Source organism: Dama dama, chromosome 12, assembly GCF_033118175.1.
Source record: "Dama dama isolate Ldn47 chromosome 12, ASM3311817v1, whole genome shotgun sequence".
Taxonomy (NCBI): Eukaryota; Metazoa; Chordata; class Mammalia; order Artiodactyla; family Cervidae; genus Dama; species Dama dama.
Genome location: NC_083692.1, coordinates 15,150,731 through 15,172,070, shown reverse-complemented (window position 1 = coordinate 15,172,070; position 21,340 = coordinate 15,150,731). Strand labels below are relative to the sequence as shown.

The 21,340-nt window shown below is 38.8% G+C and overlaps 1 protein-coding gene across 1 annotated transcript in view; it reads right to left on the bottom strand.

The window, feature by feature from the left end:
• Nucleotides 1–21,340, bottom strand: part of SPTLC2 (serine palmitoyltransferase long chain base subunit 2) — a 96,025-nt gene that overhangs the window by 5,277 nt on the left and 69,408 nt on the right. The window contains exons 10-11 of the mRNA XM_061156526.1: nucleotides 9,870–10,005; nucleotides 7,737–7,866 (exon numbers count right to left, since the gene is read on the bottom strand). Coding sequence (XP_061012509.1) covers nucleotides 7,737–7,866; nucleotides 9,870–10,005 — 266 coding nt within the window. The remainder of the gene's footprint in view (nucleotides 1–7,736; nucleotides 7,867–9,869; nucleotides 10,006–21,340) is intronic.

Genomic DNA, 21,340 nt, shown 5'->3' with positions numbered 1-21,340 from the left:
TTTGAGTAAGGACTTCAGGCTGACCATGAAGAACAGGCTGTGAAGAGCAGGGATTCAGGATGAAGGGTATAATTAACCAATGTATGACATGCTTACTAGAAGGAGTGTGTACCCTGAATTGGCCAGGATGGCTACAACTTGTCCCCTCTACTTTCTACTTTTATCCTCCAGTACACGTTCTTTCTGTTATCACACTACCAGAAAAGTGATAAGAAGCTGGCATTGGGATGCTTCCTAGATGAGAGGTGAAGTCCCCAAATGCACTGCTGTGCAGACTTAGTAAGAAAAAGGAAAGAACAGAGTCAGCATTTAAACTCAGGTTTGATTTTAAACCCCCAAATCCTAACATGGACAGATTATCTTGTCTTTCCAGCAAAACTCTCAATATAACTTTCTTTTCTGTAAAGTTTGCTCTTTTATTTTTCAAAGATAATATGTTCCTTATAAAAGTTAAAACACTAAGACAAGTGATGAAGTGAAAAATCTCCTCCTGATTGCTACACAGATTACCTCATAATCTCTGTATGGTTTCCTATCTGCACTTAAAAACAAACAGAACCCAACACCTGGCTGAAGTATACATACAAACATACAGCAAAGTACACAGACCATAGTTCACACAGTTAACTTTCCAAAAAGGAGCACACAGAGAGTCAGAATAGAGAATCACAATGTAAGAAAGGGATGTGTGATATATGTGATCAGAACTTCTCAGAGCAATCCATTGAAGACAGCCAAAATGCTAAGATCCTAGATTCTAAGGCTTTCTAATAAAAGCGCCTGGTACAGGTCACAGACTGCATTTTCAGTTCAAGGCAGCTCTCTAGCACTGTCGTTCACTCCACAGGCATCTGTGGATGTGGGTCTAATAGGCCTCGGCTTTGGTGAGAATGGGTCTAGCTGGGACACCACCTCATTAGACTAAGAACAGGAAGAAGCCCTGCTGCCCGAGTGTGGCTCTCCAAATCTCCACCACATCATATAAATCATCTGTCCACTCAGGGTTATAATTCCATAGGAAAATATATACCATCTAGCTCAGAAAAGAGAATCAGTTAATTATTAGTTAATTGACATATACAACTGTTCTTAAGTTTAGCCTTTAAGAAATCAGTATTTACAGAGGTGGGGAGGAACACTAATAAATAGTATTGCATATTTATTCTAACATTAAAAAAAATACTCTTCACTCCAAATGTGAAAAATATAAAAAGCAAGTAAGAGCTGGACTTCAATATGCTATCAGAACAGTGGTATCTCTGAGGAGAGGTTTAATTAAAAGTTCCATATGGAAGCAATTTAAGATTGAATTTTAGCTGAGAGAATCTCTTAAACCATTTATTCTCCCAACCTCTGATACAGGACTTATTAATTTAAAACAACACGTGACTTACTAAATCACAAAGTAAAGGATATTCAGAAGAACATGATATTGTTCATCAACTAAAAAAGAAAATGAGAAAGAAGCCACCGCAGCCCAAAGGGATGTAGACTGATACTATAACAAATATCTCAGATGAACAGGTTTTACTGACATAAAAGAGAAAACTGTAACTACAAACTGCTGGCCATGATGTGACATTACCTGATTAGATTAAGAATAAGGAACCATTACAAGTATCACAGTTTGTTAACAAATAGTCTACACTGAATTCTGGATGACAGGGTAAGATGAGTTCTTAGGGGAAAAACATGTTAATTATAGGGTTGAATATGGTCTTTGAATAAGAGAATATACTAGAATAGCTGTGCATCCCTGAGCTGACAATTTTGCTCTTCTCCTTTTTAAAAATAATAGCTTTACTGAGATACAATTCACAAAATTCACCTCTTAGAAGTTCACAATTCAGTGCTTCTGAGTATATTCAGAGTTGTACAACTTTCATCACTATCTAATTTTAAAACATTATCACTTCAAAAAATAAACCCCATACTCAAATCCTCATTCCTCCTTTCCCTACGCCCTGGCAACCACCAGTCTGTTTTTTGGCCCCGTGGATCTGCCTGTTTCAGACACTGCATATGAATGGTCTACTGTGTCTTCTTTCACTTTGCATACTGTTTTCAAGGCTCATCCATGTTGTAAGGGTATAACTTCATTCTTTGGCATGCAGTTATCCAGCTGTTCAATACCATTAATTGAAGACACTATACCTTCTCCATTAACCAGTCTTAGGCGTCTGTGTTGAAAATCAGTTAGCCATAGATGTATTTCTTGACTCTTGATTCTACCCCATTGGTCTACAAATCTATCTTTATGCTAGTACTCCACTGTTCCAATTACTGTAGCATTGTAGTAAGTTTTGAAATCAGGAAGTTTGAGTTCTCCAACTTCTATTTTCCTTTTCTATATTGTTTTGCTGATCTGGGGCCTCCTACAGTTCCATATGAATTTAAGGATCAGTTTTCCTATTTCTGCAAAAATGGCCATTGTAATTTTGATAGGGACGGCAGTGAATCTACAGATCTTGCTGAACTGACATTTTAATAAACTTAAATCTTCCAGTCCATGGATATGGGGTAGCTTTACATTTATTTAAGTCTTCCTTCATTTCTTCCAGCAATGTTTTACAGCTTAATATGCAAGTCTTCCACCTCCCTGGTTAAATTTATTCCTAGGTATTTTATTCTTTTGAATGCTATTGTAAATGAAATATTAATCTCCTTTTCATGTATTCACTGCCAGTGTATAGAAATACACTAATTTTTGTGCTTTGTATTCTGCAACTTTGCTGAATATATTTATTAGCTATAGTAGATTAGTTTTTTAGTGTGAATTGTACAGCATTTCCTATATATAGAATCATGTCTCAGGGCCAATTAATAAATGAAACTTCATTTGTATCTCGTAATGTTCATGTTTACTTCCATAAAAAATCATTAAGACAAAATGACTTTAACAAACCTGCAGTTTCAAAAAAAATACTTTATGCTTAAAAAACCTAAATGGAAGGCAAAGTCAAATAATCCTTCAAGTGGATATTATGGGAAAAAGATCAAAACTGTCAACAGGTAAACACGCTACTGGCAATAGAAATCTACCAAGATACCTGGTTACAGCTAAGTTATTTCATGAATGTGTTTAGTTATCAGGAGTAAAAGCTTTTACAAGACATAGTGAATAACTTTAGTCATTGCTTTTAATGACAGTTATTTTTTAAAAGGTGTGCTGAAACTCCTAAATACCCAAACAAGGTGGAAGAGAAGCTGGTATCACTAGGTTAAAAAATAATCAGTGAAGAAATTCATCAGTAAGATTTTTGAGTAAAGGGAAAATCTATGGGAAAAATCTCAAAAGGTATAATTGAAACAAAGAAGAAAAACAGAGATACAATATCAATAAATTGAATCCAATTTCAGTATCAGATGATTAAGAATATACCATATTTGTAGAAGATTTGCTATGAAGAAATAGGGACAAAAAATCAAAATCTTTAGCAGTTAAAATTAAAATGTCAATTAAGCAGTTTTTAAAAATTAAGCTTTTAAAAACATGCATTCATAAGATTCTTTAAGATTAGTAGCTCTCCAATGAATTAATATTCTGATATTTCTATCACCTAATTTTTTTTCTATCAACTAATTTTATGGAAATATCATGTTCTAGAGCTCTATAAACTCTCAGAAAGTAGGATCTATTTAAAGTCTGAAATCCTTTTTTTTAAAGAAGTCTGAAATCTTAAAGAGGCTGGAGACAAGACAGTGGAGAAGAAGGACTTGAGTTCACCCTCTCTCTAAATCACAACCACCTGCTGAACAACCACTAACAAAAAAGACTGGAACCTACCATAAAAGATGTTCTACATCCAAAGACAAAGAAGGAGTCACAACAAGATGGTAGGAAGGGCACATCTGCAATACAGTCACGTCTCATACCCACTGACTGGAAAATAATTAACACTGGAGTTTCTCCTATAGGAAGGAGAGCTCTGAGCCGCGTGTCAGGCATCCCAGTTTGGGGGGCGTCTGGCAGTGGGAGGAGCAGCATTTGGCTTTGAAGGCCAGTGGGGCTTGGTTACAATCCTCCACAGGACTGGGGGAAACAGAAACTCCATTTTGGAAGATGCACACTGTCTTTGTGTGCACCAGGATCCTGGGGAAAAGCCGTGACTCCACAGAAGCCTGGGCCAGACCTACATGCTGGTCTCGGAAGGGTCCCCAGGGGAAGGCAGGGGTGGCTGTGGCTCACACTGGCGGTGTAGGTATGGGGGAGTACTTACTGGGGTGAGCTCTCTGGAGACTGCTACCCTGACACCAAGGCCCGGCCCCACCTAACAGCCCCACCAACACCCAGTGCTTGGATGCCGCAGCCCCAACAAGCAACACGGTGGGAACACAGGCCCACTCATCACCAGACAGGCTGCCTAAAGGCTTCCTGAGCCCACAGCTGCCTCTAAACACACCCCCTGATATGGCCCTGTCCACTAGAGGGACAAGCCCCAGCTCCACCCTCCAGTGGGCGGGCACCAATCCCTCCCACCAGGAAGCCTGCACAAGCCTCTAGACCAGCCTCACCCACCAGAGGCCAGATTCCAGAAGGACAAGGAACTTCAACCCTGCAGCCTGCGTAATGGAGACTGCAAACACAGAAAGGTAGACAAAATGAGACAGCAGAGGAATATGTTCCAGACAAAGGATCAAGATAAAACCCCAGAAGACAAATCAGCGAAGTGGAGACAGAAAATCTACCTGAAAAAGTATTCACGGTAATGATAATAAAGATGAACTCAGGGAAAAAAAAAAATCGAGGCACAGACCAAGCAGGTACAAGAAATGTATAACAAAGAGCTAGAAAATATAAACAGAGTTCAACAGCACAATAACTGAAATGATAAATTGAAGGAATATTTTTATTATTAGTGATTCTACAAGAAGGAATCGACAGAATTAAATGAATAAGAAGAACAGATAAGTGACTTGAAGATAAAATGATGGAAATCACTGGAGTGGAACAGAATAAGGAAAAAAGATTTAAAAGAAATGAGGACAGTTTGAGACCTTTAGGACAACATTAACCACACAAACATTCACATGATAAGAGACCCAGAAGGAGAAGAGAGACAGAGAAAGGGCCTAAGGAAATATAGGGAGATAATAGTGGAAAACTTCCCTAACAAAGGATAAGAAACAGCCACCCAAGTCCAGGAAGTGCAGAGGCCATACAGCACAAACCCAAGGAGGAACACACCAAGGCACAAATTAACCAAACAAACAAAAATTAAAGACAAAGATAAAATATTAAAAGCAGCAAGGGAAAAGCAACAAATAACATACAAGGAAATTCCCATAAGGCTTTCAGTTGATTGTTTAAGCAGAAACTATGCAGGTCAGAAGGGAAAGGCATGATAAATTTAAAGTGATGAGAGCAAAAATCCTACTACCAAGAATACTCTACCCAGCTAGGCTCTCATTCAGATTTGATGGAGAAATTAAAAGCTTCACAAACAAGCAGAGGATGAGAGAATTCAGCACCACTAAACCAGCTTTACAACAATTGCTAAAGGAACTTCTCTATGCTGGAAAGAAAAGGCCAGAATTAGAAACAAGAAAATTACAACTAATAAAAATAAATTAAAAAAAAAAGAAAATTACAAGTGGGAAAGTTCACTGGTAAAGGCAAACATACAGTTAACAAAATGACAATAAGAACATACATGTAGATAATTACCTTAAACATAAATGGATTAAATGCTTCAACCAAAAGACAGATTGGCTAAATGCATACAAAAACAAGGTCCATATATATGCTGCCTGTAAGAGACCCACTTCAGATCTAGGAATACACACAGACTGAAAGTGAGGGGATAGAAAAAGGTATCCATGTAAATGGAATTCAAAAGAAAGCTGAAGCAGTACTCGTATCAAACAAAATAGACTTTAAAATAAAGACTGTTACAAGAGACAAAGAAGGATACTATATAAAGGGATCAATCAAAGAAGAAGATGTAACGCTTTGACTGTGGATCACAACAAACTGTGGAAAATTCATAAAGAGATGGGAATACTAGACCACTTGACCTGCCTCCTGAGAAATCTGTATGAAGGTCAGGAAGCAACAGTTAGAACTGGACATAGAACAGGAGACTGGTTCCAAGTCGGGAAAGGAGTACGTCAAGGCTGTATATTGTCACCCTGCTTATTTAACTTATATGCAGAGTAAATCATGAGAAATGCTGGGCTGGAGGAAGCACAAGCTGTAATCAATATTGCCAGGAGAAATATCAATAACCTCAGATATGCAGATGATACCACCCTAATGGCAGAAAGTGAAGAACTAAAGAACCTCTTGATGAAAGTGAAAGAGTAGAGTGAAAAAGTTGGCTTAAAACTCAACATTCAGAAAACTAAGATCATGGCATCTGGTCCCATCACTTCATGGCAAATAGATGGGGAAACAACGGAAACAGTGACAGACTATTTTTTTGGGCTCCAAATCACTGCAGATGGTGACTGCAGCCATGAAATTAAAAGACACTTGCTCCTTGGAAGAAAAGTTATGACCAACTTAGCATATTGAAAAGCAGAGACATTGCCAACAAAGGTCCGTCTAGTCAAGGCTATGGTTTTTCCAGTAGCCATATACAGATGTGAGAGTTGGGCTATAAAGAAAGCTGAGCGTCGAAGAATTGATGCTTTTGAACTGTGGTGTTTGGAGAAGACTCTTGAGAGTCCCTTGGAATGCAAGGAGATCCAACCAGTCCATTCTAAACGAAATCAGTCCTGAATATTCATTGGAAGGACTGATGTTGAAGCTGAAACTCCAATACTTTGGCCACCTGATACAAAGAAGTGACTCATTAGAAAAGACTGTAATGCTGGGAAAGACTGAAGGTGGGAGGAGAAGGGGACGACAGAGGATGAGATGGATGGATGGCATCACCAACTCAATGGACATGAGTTTGACTAGACTCCTAGAGTTGGTGATGGATAGGGAGGCCAGGCATGCTGCAGTCCATCGGGTCACAGAGAGTCAGACATGACTGGGCGACTGGACTGAACTGAACTGAATGCACCCAACATAGGAACACCTTAATGCTTTAAAAAGTCTGAAGTCTTACATGTGAGGTAACAGCATATTAAGGAAATACCAAGAGACGAGAACATATTAAGAGACCATAAATTTTTTTAGTCAGTATTAATTATGAGCTCCTATTATATGCTGGGCACTCAGAATGAAAAAAATAGACTTAGTTCCTGCTTAAGACTTACCTAATGGAAAAGACTGCCATTAAATAACTACAGGTGTAAAGAATTTTCTAGGCGGGAGTCTTAGGATTTCCAGAAACATCTAGCAAGAAGGTTTGGGAAAACCCTTGAGCAAGTCTATGTGGAGATGTGACGAATGAGTAACAGTCAGCAAGACAAAGGGGAGAGAAGGGTCAAGAGAGAAACTTCCACACACAGAAAAACAGGTGGGAAAGCTTACAAGAGAAAGCTAGACTAGAAAGAGAATAAAGAGTTGTAGAGACTATAATGAGGGAGAGAGTGGAACAAGATGAAGCCAGAAATTTCCCAAGAGCCCTGATCACACAGGATCTGGTGGGTGATGCTAACAGTTTTGCAATTTTTTGCTAATAGCTGTGTATTAAACAGCACTGTGTGCCCCCTCCTCTACCAGCAACTATCTATCTCAGGTGCTCAATGACCATGAGGACCAACAGGTGACTGATTTCACCTGAGACACAGGCCTTCTTAGTATAAGGTATATTTATATCAAAGTGAAAGTGTCTACTTACAGCATCAAGCATTTCTCTGGTATGAGCTGCAGACAGGCAAAATCTGGCTCTGGACTCAATGATTGGGGTAGCAGGAAATCCTACCACAACTACACCAATATTTCGCTTCAGCATCTCCCGTCCAAAGGCGCTGCAAAGGGAAAACAAGAAACCAGGGAGAAGAATAAAGCACAGAGTACAAAGGTCTTGCTGTCCTGAGTGATTTAAACTCTTAGAGGCACTAGAGATTTCTATTAGGAATTTCTTCTAACTTCTGTGAAAGTTAAAACTGACAGTTTTACAAAGACTCTATTCAATCCTAAAGTGGTCTTCTCCCAAACGGTTTCCTTCAGAAAAATGAAAGGATAAGTGTTGGCAGAGACCAACTTTTAATAAGGCTTGTCTAAAGTAATTTGCAGTTGTAGCTGTAAGGTGTCCCTGACACGTAACAGTGGCTCAGAGGTTTCAAAATGAACTTGAGTTTAAGCCTGGTCCTTGAAATGTTAGGCTTGGCAGTATTAAAAAACTTTTAAGATTAAGGATGTGGAGGATCTGCTATAACATGGACGTTTTCCTGATGGTAGAAAGACCAAGCATTACCCTTCCAGACCATGCATTTTCTGGATGGATTTAGGTGTTGAGCTGCCATTGGCATTCAGGGTTTCCTTAGGTGTGTGTGAGGCCAGCTCATCCCCAGCTCATCATTCAGATGACCACCCAGACCACCGTACTTCCAGGTTCCCTGATTTAATTTCCCCTCCTGTAATAATTTCACTTGACTAAACATTTGCTGAGTGCCAGGAGCTATGGTGGGCACCGGATATTCAAAGGTGAAGAAAAAACTTGCTCCTCTGATGAGTTCACTTAAACCTGAGAAATGATCCTTATTCAAATTTATATTTAACACCCAAACTCACAACTCTGAAAAGATGTGCCTTTTTAAAAAAAAAAAAAAAAAAAAGATGTGCCTTTTTTACTGACTAAGCAGATGACTCCTTTATCCACTCCATATTGGCTTTTCAAATATATTTTGTTTTTGTTACACATCTGTGCTTCTCAAATACACCAAAAGCTATTTCAAGGCAAAGATTTCCATTATATGTGCCTTGCACAAGCCAAAGGGGCTGGTGCACTGTATCCGGTAGCTGTGCAATTACACGGCTGACCTCACAGCTCACTGCTTCCCCTTGGGCACTGCGCTTCAGCCCCACTCACCTCCTGCTCGTCTTCCACTGGCTAACTATAACTATGTTCCTGCATTGTGGCCTTTGCACAGAAGCTTCATCCTCCAAGTGGCTAACTTGCTCAGCTATGAGTTCCAGCTCGTATCATCTTCCCTTCCCACTGAGGCTCACCCAGGGGTGGCCATCCCATTTAATTCTGTAATCTGCCCACCCACAAGGCACTCTCTCACCCCCTATCTTACTCTGTTTTTTCCCATGGCACTTAAAACCTTCTAACACACATATTACAAATTTCCTTATTTATTCTGTTTGTCTTATTCGTGCCCCAGTAGAACACAAGGACAGGGATTTTTATTTCTGTGGTTTGTTAACTGATCTATCTTAACCCCCTAGAAGAGTGCATTTAACTCAAATATTTGCTTAATGAAAAACTAATAAGTTAATGCATTTTACAAACTGGAATCCACTGTTTACTCTATGGCACATCCAGCAAATGAAGGTTAACATAATGTGACCAAGACAGTTTTACCTAACAGAACATATAACCCTGGTCTCACATCATGGGAGATCTTAAGTCTAATAAGAGGCTGATCTGTCATCTGCAAAAGGGTACCAATTTTGGAGACTTCCCTGGTGGTACAATGGTTAAGAATCCACCTGCCAATGCAGGGGACATGGGTTTGATCCCTGGTTCATGTAGATCCCACACGCAGCGGAGCAAGTAAGCCTGTGAAACCCAAGTACAGAGCCTGAGCTCTGGAGCCTGCGAGCCGACACCACGGAGCCCGTGTGTCACAACTGCTGAAGCCTGCACAGTCTAGAGCTCCTGCTCCGTGACGAGAGCCACTGCGGTGAAAAGCCCGTGGACCACAAGCAGAGAACACTTCCTGCTCGCTGCCACTAGAGAAAGCCCACGCTCACAGCCAAAATAAATAAATAAATTTAAAACAAAACAACAAAAAAAAGGTACCCAATTTTGGCTGGCATGTAGAGCATCAGAGGCACCACTGGAGAATCTTCATTTCCATAGATGATGAAGCCCATGCTTTTCAGACGTCTCCTGAAATACCTGACGTTTTCGGCTAATTGCTGAATACACTCTTTGCCTGGAAAATCATGGGGAGGAAAACAAAATAATACTAAGAAAAAAGAGAAGCAGAAAAAGACAGCAAATTCTCCTATCTCTATTCTATCAATAAATTCTACATTTTGTTTCTTCCTTTCCAACATAAAATATTTTTGCACAGTAAACTGTATGGAATATAAAAAGACACAAATATATCTTGCTTTGGTAAATTTTGTCATGGTAAGTGCTGAGAGTAGATTTCACAGTAATGTACAAAATAAAGTTTAATGAGTAGCGTTTCCACTACTACTAGGGGCACACGAGCACCCTCAAACATGTTCACTGATGCCGTCTCATCTAACACCCTGCCACCCTTTACAGTAGGAGAGATACTATCATTTTCATGCATATCTATATAAATATTTATACAGTATGTAATATATAAATATATATATTTATATTAGGAGACTCACGAGGTTGTGACTGGCCTACAGTCATGTGATAATGAGTGGCACAGCTGACTAGAATTAACGTCTCTCAAATTCAATATTCATTCCAAAAACCTTGCTGCAAGTGATTTTACACATAAGACCAGAGAGAGAGAGAGAGCCATTCAGAGTCCCACATTTTCTTCTTGAGTTTTGAGTTTGTATTACCATTTTCCTAAAACTCCTACCAAACAGCAGCAGCATATCCATGTAATGTAAAAATCATATTTTTAACCCTACTTTGTTCATCTTTCCTAAACACAAATAGATTAAGGCATAGATTTTTCTAAATGCTAACTGACTAGATATTTGACCTGGTTTTGACTTTATGGGATGTCGATCTACGAACGGATGTCCCAAAACAATCGTTCTGTTACAGAGAGCAAGACACAAACTCAAAAGATCAGCTTTTAAGAGCCAAGAACTGTTCAACAGTTTTCAAAATCTACTCACAAATAAGGAAGGCTGCGGTCATTTTTTCACATATATGAGAAATCCAGCAGATTCATATTTTAAAAAATATAATCATACAGCTCAAAGATAAATCAATCAACTGGGAATAGAGATGATTAACAAATGTTCTAATGAATAATGCAATAAATGAGATAAAAAACACTCTGGAGGGAACCAACAGTAGAATAACAGAGACAGAAGATAGGATAAGTGAGGTAGAAGATAAAATGGTGGAAATAAATTAAGCAGGGAGGAAAAAAGAAAAAAGACTCAAAAGAAATGAGGACAACCTCAGGGACCTCTGGGACAATGTGAAACGCCCCAACATTTGAATCCTAGGAGTCCCAGAAGAAGAAGACAAAAAGAAGGGCCATGAGAAAATACTCAAGGAGATAATAGCTGAAAACATCCCTAAAATGGGGAAGGAAATAGTTACACAGGTCCAAGAAACCCAGAGAGTCCCAAACAGGATAAACCCAAGGCGAAACACCCCAAGACACATATTAATCAAATTAACAAAGATCAAACACAAAGAACAAATATTAAAAGCAGCAAGGGAGAAACAACAAATAACACACAAAGGGATTCCCATAAGGATAACAGCTGATCTATCAATAGAAACCCTTCAGGCCAGAAGGGAATGGCAGGATATATTTAAAGTAATGAAAGAGAATAACCTACAACAACAACAAAAAGACAAATGTTCTTAGACTCAAAACACTAACATATCCATCATTGATGGGAAACTACTCTAGATAAGTTTGCTACAAATAACCCGAAATTAATACTTATGTGAATAATTTTAAGTTGACCAGAGAAGCAACCACAAGCATAGATTAGATTAGTGTGAACACCGAAGAACATCACTTAAGTTACAACATATATCTTACAAATATTAAAACAGATATTAAAGTATGTTACATTTATGTTGATAATTGATGAGTGACATACTCTAATGTTCCCCCTAGAAATACCAACACACGCTTACTCTACATTTAGAATAAGAGACTTCCAGTTCCAGCCGAGATAAGAGTACCAGGAACTGGATTTATTGAACTGCTTGTAACCAACAGAAAGCTTGACAGGGTGTATTAAAGAATGGTTTCCAGACTGCGGGCCACAGGCAGTGCACAACTGCGCTGCTGGAGCGAACGGAAACCAGCAGTGGGTCTCGCAGTTGCCCTCGTACCACCGAGAGGCAGCTCCCAGGCTGCTCTGGGAGCAGGGGCCGCGTCTTGTCCGCTGAAGACAACAGATTTTGAAGCTGGGGAGGCTAAGCTGGCTAGAATTTACTGGACAGAACAAAAGGAGAGGAGGAAAGTGCACCGAGAGAGCTTTGGGGCCTGCAGAAAAGCCTTTGGCAAAGGGCTGACCTGCACACATAGGAGAAGAAACCATGAAAGGCTGAGGAGATCCACCAGAAAGCAGCAGGCTACGTGATGCCCAGCACTCATACGGAACTGGGAATAATTTCTGTTTTCACCAGCTGAAACGGAAAGACCTCAAGAGTCACACCGGTAGAGGAGCTAAATTCGCCCTAGACTAAAAGCTGCTCTGGCCCACCCAAACCCTCCTAAACAGCAGGTCCTGAGAGGATCCAACTGATTCCAAGAACAAAGTCCAACATTAATACCTAAATGAATGTAACAAAATGCAGCCCCTAATAATGTGAAATTCACAATGTCACAATGTGTAGTAGAAGAATCTAGGCATTCAAAGAAATAGGGCAATATGACCCACCAACTAGGAGAAAGGTCTATCAAGAGAAACAGACCAGAAATGACAGAGTATTAGCAGACAAGGATGAAAAATGCTATTACAAAAATGCTCCATCCATTCAGAAAAATAGAAGAAACATGATCAAGAGAGATAAAAATAACTGACACATACAAAAATGATGATGAATCACAGAGTATTATGTTAAATGAAATAAGCTAGACACAAAAGATTACACTCTTGTGAATCCAATTATAGGAAATTCTTAAAAAGACATAGTGACAGAATAGATTAGCGGTTGCCAGGGAATGGAGAGATGATTGACGGAAGAGGGGTATGAGGGGTCTTTTCAGGGGTGATGAAAATATTCTGTACTTTATGGTATGGTTACATGATCGCATACATTTGATAAAACTCACAGAATTACACATTGGTGAATTTTACTGTATACAAATGATATCTTATTAAAGATTTTTAAAGAAACTGACACATTTGCTAAGTTCCATATACATTAATTTTTCCTGTATTATTTTACAACTTGCTACCTCTTTCTTACCACAAATTACCTTCTGTTAGAAAAACTATCAAGGACAAGAAGAAACGCCAGAGATTTAGACCTCACCACCTCCACTTATTACTACGTCACTCCAAGCACGTTTTCTGTAAAGGAAGGAAGTGGACAGTTCAGCCTCGCTGTTCACTGTCATCTGCTCCCTGACAAGAAGAGTCCCAGAAGAAAATACATCTAAAATACCACTCACATGCATTACTGGAAGATACTGGGAATAGGCGGTTAAAATTCCCAACTTATATATCCTTATTATCGCAGAATAGTATTCCTTACCAAAGATACACCACAATTTGTTCACCTATTTACATGTTAATGAACATCAGAGCTGAGATTACCAACTTTCATTTTGGCATTTATAAAGTTCAGATTTAGAAGAATTCTCTCCTAAATAGAGGATACGGATAAAAGGGAACCCCTGTACACTGCTGGTGGGAATGTAAAGTGACACAGCCACTAGGCAAAGTATGGAGGTTCCTTAAAAAAGTAAAAATACAACTACCACATCATCCAACTATTCCACTCCTAGGGATGTGGAAAAAAAGGAGAGACGTGCATATATTCAAAACGATACATGCACCCAATGTTCGCATCAGCACTATTTACAACAGCCAAGACACGGAAGCAACACAAGTGTCCAACCACAGATGACTGAATTAAGATGTGGGATATATATATATGTACTCACACAATGGAATATCACTCCCAAAAAGAATGAAATAATGCTATTTGTGGCAACAGGGATGGACCTAGAGAATATTATACTTAGTGAAACAAGTCAGAGAGACACAAATATTATATGATATCACTTATATGGGCATATATTTGGAAAAGATGAAAAGCCTAATTTGAAAAGATATGCATTCCAATATTTACAGTAGCACTAATTTACAATAACTAAGACATGGAAGTAACATAATAGTCCATTGAGAAATGAATGAGGATGATACACACACACACACATATATACACACACATGAAAATGACTCAGCTATAAAAAAAAAAATGATGCCATCTGCAGCAACATGGATAGACCTAGAGATTATCATACTAAGTGAAGTAAATCAGAGAAAGACAAACATTATATGATATCATTTACATGTAGAACCTAAAAAATGATACAAATGAACTTATTTACAAAATGATAACAGACTCACAGACTTAGAAAACAAACTTACAGTTACCAAAGGGGAGAGGAACAAATTAAAACTATGGGATTTACAGATATAAACTACTACATATAAAATAGATAAGCAAGAGAATTTACTGTTTTAAAAGACACTTGCTCTTGGGAAGAAAAGCTAAGACAAATCTTGACAGTGTATTAAAAAGCAGACATCAAAAAAATAAATAAATTAATTAATTAATTAATTTAAAAAAAGCAGACATCACTTTGTGGACAAAGCTCCGTATAGGCAAAGCTCTGGTTTTTCCAGTAGTCATGTATGGCTGTGAGAGTCGGACCATAGAGAAGGCTGAGTGCCAAAGAACTGATGCTTTCAAACTGTGGTGCTAGAGAAGACTGTTTAGAGTCCCATGGACAGCAAGAAGATCAAACCAGTCAACCCTAAAGGAAATCAACCCAGAATATTTATCAGAAAGGACTGATGTTGAAGTTGAAGTTCCAATACTTTGGCCACCTGATGCAAACAGGTGACTCATTGGAAAAGACCCTGATGCTGGGAAAGACTGAAGGCAGGAGGAAAAGGGGATGACAGAGGACGAGATGGTTGGATGGCATCATCGACTCAATGGACACGAGTTTGAGCAAACTTCAGGAAACAGTGAAGGACAGGGAAGTCTGGTGTGCTGCAGTCTACGGGGTTGCAAAGAGTTGGACATGACTGAGGGACTGAACAACAACAGATAATTGTACTCTTTATCTTGTAATAACTTACAATGGAATATAATCTGCAAAAATAATGAATCACCATGCTATAATCTAAAACTAAAACAATGTTAATCAACTATATTTCAATAAAAAATTACCTCCTAAATATATATTTAAGCATCTTAGTCATGCCCAAATAAGGAAAGAATTACTATAATAAGCAACTAACAGCTCAATTTCACTTGATTCTAACTTACTTTAGGAGGATATGGTAAAAATATGTACTACAGTTGACCGTTAATAAGACAGGGATTAATCCACATATAATTTATAGTCAAGACTCAGTAGCTGGAGGTGTCTCTGAATCCACAGATTCAACCAACTAGGGACCATGTAGTACTGTAGTATTTATTATTGAAAAATATCCACATATAAGTGGATCCAGGCAGTTCATATCTGCACTGCACACAGGTCAACTGTATTTATAGTTCATACACAACAAAACAGGCCCATAGATGTTAAACTATTTTCTGCAAGCCCTTTCATACAGTAGGAGGAAGATCAAGGTTTTCTGATGCCAGTTCAGTGCTTCTGCTTTCACACCATAGTCAGAAATTATGTCTGTTTCAAACTCTAAAGTGTTTATCCCCTCATTGGGTAACAATATCTGTATTTTGGGCTTCCCCGGTGGCTCAGCAGTAAGCAATCTCCCTGCGATGCAGGAGCTGCGGGTTTGATCCCTTGGTCAGGAAGATCCCCTGAAGGAGAGCTTGGCAACCCACTCCAGTATTCTTGCCGGAAGAATCCCGAGGACAGAGCAGGCTGGCAGGCTACAGTCCACAGGGCTGCAAAGAGTCAGACACGACTGAAGCGACTGAGCGCGCATGCACACGCACATCCGTACCTTCCTTTTAAATGGCACTTACTAGCAAATGAATGGGACGGGGATGAACGGGTGAGGGAGCCTAAGAAGACACGGGGCAAGGATGAGACAAGCAGAGAGTAGTTCTTCCAATAAGCTCATATGCAACAGCAAACTGCAATCATCAGTGGTGAGCAGAGAATAAAGACTGAGGGGAAGAATCAAGACCAGTGCTGGAGAAAGAAGTGAACTAAACTAGAAATGGCGGTCATAGAGAAACCCAGAAATTAAGTGGTCTGTTTATCCAACAAAAACTACTAGGCTGAACCAAGAAGATGCCAATATTTGACTATTTTTGACCTTAAAAAGGCAATTTCTTCTGAGTCAACCTAATAATTTCAAAGATAAGAATAGGAAAAGCAGCCAAGTTACTTACAAATCAGTAAACCTTTGCAGTTAAACATATTAGGAAAGTGGTTATCTCTTATGAGGTGATACTGAATTTTAAAGACAACACAGCTATCCATTTTGAATTAAGCATCATATAAAATATCAGTTAATATTCATACAAGAAGCATGGTATTTAAGTTCAACCTCCAAGCTCACTTCTAAGGAGTTTTCTCACTGCAAAGCTATAGCAAGTATAGAGTCAAATGTGAATTTAAAAACAAAAAAGGTGAGCATTGTTAAAAAAAAAATACTCTTAGAAGGTCTTGATCTTTGCCTCAAAGAGAACACAGATGGTAATATAAGAAATCAGTACTCTTCTCTATTTTTCAAACATAAATCTTTACTTTAGGGTGACAAAAAGCAAAAAGGCAGTTTAGAAAGAACCCATCTTCTGATTCTCTTGAGCTTTACAGATGAACCTTACTGTGTTGGCTGTCCTTTTGGGCAATTTGTTAGAATGAAGCCATTTTTAGGATCTTTTCAGTAAACATCTACAGCTTGGCATGAAAGAGAGAGAGAATAAATATGTATGTGTAGTTAATATTGCAGAAAATGTAGTAGATAATTGGTCATTTTTTTACTCCTCAATTTCTCATAATACATTTTATGCTAAGGAGCGAAGTAAAATGAGTATGATAGATCAGTGGAGTGTGACGGCATCATTAGATTTAATTCTTTAAAGGAAACTGAAAGCCTAAAAAGGGAGGAAGATGGACTAGAAGGAGCATCACAACTATCTATGTATTGACAACCACTGTACACTGATAACCTTAAGTCACTTTTACAAAACTGAGTCAGATTTAGAGTTACATTATTAACTATTGCTAAGCAGATTTTGCAGTAGTACAACTGCATTCCAGACACCCCTTCCAGACAGTTTATCAATCAGAACAGTGTTCTATGCAGCTACAAATTTTCTGAAGTCTGAGGACTGGTTAAAAAGCAAACAAACAAAAACAAACAAAAAAAGATAACCTCAATGTACAAAGTAAGGAATTCAAAAGGGAGCAGACATTTTGTCTTCAATGGCCATTAGTGCTAACTACTCAGAACTTAGGCTCCAAAAAATATAGCCAGTATCTAAAACCTCTTTACAAGGCTTCCTCGTAGCTCAGATAGAAAAGAACCTGCCTGCAATGCGGGAGACCCAGGTTTGATCTCTGGAAGATCCTATAGAACAGGGAATGGTTACCCATTCCAGTATTCCTGCCTGGAGAAATCCCATGGACAGAGGAGCCTAGCAGGCTACATACAGTCCATGGGGTCTCAAAGAGTTGGACATGACTGAGCGACGAACACTTCACACCTGCTTACACAGCAATACAACTTTCAACTTAGCTGATGAACTTTTTAACATAACTTATAATCAACCAAAGGAGTTTGAGTCTGCAACTTCAAAAATAACATTTTCAGTATTAACTGAAATCTTCCAAAATTAAGGACATCAACGAGTGATGTTCAGAGTTGATCCCCTAAGTCACATTATACCCCGTTACACAGCTCCTAATCTTCTTAGATTTCCAGGTTATGCTGACATAATCTACCTTCCTGGGAAAAATGAAAGTACTGCTCTTCCTTAGGCGCATACTCTCCAATTAATTATAATGGGCTGGAAGAATTTGAAATTGAAGAACTTCTTCTCCCTTCCCCACTTCTTCTTAAAGGTCATAATGTCAAAGCAGATGAGGGTTTTCCCAGTTTAGGGTCCCTCAAACAGAACATATAGACCCAAGAATGGTTTCAATTAGTTTTCAGCATTAGGAGTTATGGGACATAAGTCAGGATAAAAATGAAAAAATATTACCTATCACCTTCTAATCTATACTACCAAAACATTACATTATGGGTATTTCACATAATATCTCTTTAATATTTTTTGTCTAGAATTGAACTTTGCTATCTATCTTTCAGTTTACCATCTGTCCAAAGTCTTACTTTTGCTATTTGGAAGGTTACTTTTTAAGATATTTTACTTTGGTTGGACTATGTAATCCAGAGTGAAAAGGAACATGTTTCACTCCTGCGGTTTTTCTCTTGAAAACCATTTTCTTTAAAATAAAAAAAAATAGGATAAACTCAGTCATCCTGAGTGTTTACTCTGCCTATGTTAAACACGTGTCTTCACTGATATCTAAAACTGGAGTTTATATCTTATAGACTTCTTAAACAAGTCTTTACAATATCAGGTAACTAAAATCACATGTAGACTTTGTTTTCAAAGGTTATTTCCAAATCTTGGAAGCTTCTATTACTAACTCCCTTTAAAGGAAAGAAACTGCATAACAGAGCAAGCACAGTGCCAGGCTGAATAAATGCTTCCTCCATTTCCCTTTGCCAGTTAAGTAATTTCTAATCAAGGAAAAATTATATTTAGCTTTAGTTATTGTATGTCTAAATATTACGAAGTCAACTACTAACCAGCCTTACTTCCTGACAAGATACTACTTCATAGTCTTCCATAAGTGAATGGATGAACATATTGATTTGTATTGATTTAAATAAACTTGGGGGCTTTCCTGGTACTTCAGTGGTAAAGAGTCTGCCTGTCAATCCAAGAGATATGGGTTCGATCCCTGGTCCAGTAAGATCCCGCGTGCTGTGGAGCAACCAAGCTGGTAAGCCACAACTACTGAACCTACGATCCAGAGCGTGGAAGCTGCAACTATTGAAGCCCACATGCTCCAGAGCCTGTGCTCTGCAACGAGAAGCCCGCACACCGCAACTGGGGAGTAGCCCTGCTCGTTACAACTAGAGAAAAGTCCACAGCAACAAAGACCCAGCACAGCCGTAAATGTGTGTGCTCAGTCCTCAGTCATGTCCCACTCTCTGTGACCCCACGGACTCCTCTGTCTGTGGGAATCTCCGGGCAATACTGGAGTGGGCTGCCATGTCCTCCTCCAGGGAATCTTTCCAACCCAGGAAGCTAACCCAGGTCTCCTACTTTGAAGGCAGATTCTTTACCATCTGAGCCACAAGGGAAGCCCTACAGCCATAAATAAATAAAATATGAAAAAAAAATCAACCTAGCACTCTCTCTCATTAGTGGTGCAATATCTAAATCCAATATTAGGACAACAGCTCCATCTCCCTCTCAGCTGAAAGTACTCTGGGGTTATGTGAAGGAGAAGTTAGGTGTGTGGTAACTATTGCAGTTACATTAATGACAAGAACTGTAAATAGCTGGCTTGGCAGAAAAATCTCAGATGCATTCACAATGATACTTTCAAAAGAAACAAAGTAAGCTCAGGCCAAGAAAATGAATTCAAATTCCTTTTATGCTCAACACTTAAACCACAGCATCTTTTGTACACCACATCAATAACTTCTGACAGAAAAAAGGTTTTCTCACCTCTTCCTTTTAGAAACAACTTTAAAAATTATTTTGTAGCTGCAAAAACTAAAGTAACATCCAGAGAGGTTATGTAAATCAAGTGGAAGAACAGGATCTGAACTGATTCTTCTGGTTCCAGACTGTATTTTTAACCACTCACTGATCTACTCTAGTTTCTCTATTAATAGGACCAACTGAAAGGAAATATTAGGAACAAAACAGCTAGGAATAAACCTACCAAAGGAGGCAGAAGACCTGTACTCCAAGATGCTGATGAAAGAAATCGATGACAGATGGAAAGATACACCATGTTCTTGGATTGGAAAAATCAATATTGTCAAAATGACTATACTATGTAGGAAGTCTACAGAGTAAACCTATCAAACTACCAATACCAGATGCAATCTGGTATTGGGCATTTTTTGCAGATATAGAACAAAAAATCTTAAAATTTGTATAGAGACATAAAAGACCCCTGAACAGCTAAAGCAATCCTGAAAAAGAAAAATGGACCTGGAGTCAGGATCCTCGACTTCAAACTATACTATAAAGCCACAGTAATCAAAACAGTATGGTACTGGCAGAAAGACAAACATCGATCAACGGAACAAGACAGAAAGACCAGAAACAGAGCCACACACCTACGGTCAACTGACCTGTGAAAAGGAGGCAAGACTAGAGAATGGAGAAAAGACAATCTGTTCAATAAGCGGTGCTGGGAAAACTGAACAGCTACATGTAAAAGCAATAAGAACATTTTCTAACACTATACACAAAAGTAAACTCAAAATGGGTTAAAGATCTAAATGTAAGCCTGGATACTATAAAACTCTTAGAGGAAAAACAGAAACAGAACACTCTGACATAAATCACAGCAGCATCTTTTGGGATCCATCTCCTAGAGAAATGAAAATAAAAACAAAAAGAAACAAATGAGACCTAATTAAACTTAAAAGTTTGTATACTTAAAACACTATGTACAACTAAATAAATCACTTTGCTGTATACTTGAAACTAACACAATATTGTAAATCAACTATACTCCAAGATGAAATTTTTTTTTTAATTTTAAAGAAATATGAGGTAACAGGAATGTAAAAGGAAAACACAGTAACCATGTTTAATTACAAGTTACTGCTGGTCCCTGCCCACCCATCCCCTGGAGACTCACCTGCCTCCCAGCAGTCTGTCACTACACTGCCCCCGACACCCCAGCCCAGGGGGCCCACACCATGTCAGGCTGGTTGTCTGGCTCTGCTCCCAGGAAAAGACATGGTGCCCAGAGACTTCCACTCATCCTGCATTCTTTCCAATTTCCACTGTAAGATTTCTGTCATCCATCACCTTCCAAAGGGGGGCATCATGCAAAATTTTGGTCAACTATTGCCAGTGTTTCTCAAAAAGACTGCTATTAGTGTTTGGGGCATGACAATTCTTGGTTGTTAAGGCTGTCCAGTGCCTTGCAGAACATTCAGAACCACTGGCCTCTTGGCAATAAATGCCAATAGCACCTCTCCAGAGGCCAGTCTATGATAATCAAAAATGCCCCTCAGTTCAGTTCAGTTGCTCAGTTGTGTCCGACTTTTTGCGACCTCATGGACTACAGCACGCCAGGCAGCCCTGACCATCACCAACTCCCAGAGTTTACTCAAACTCACGTCCATCCAATCATTTCA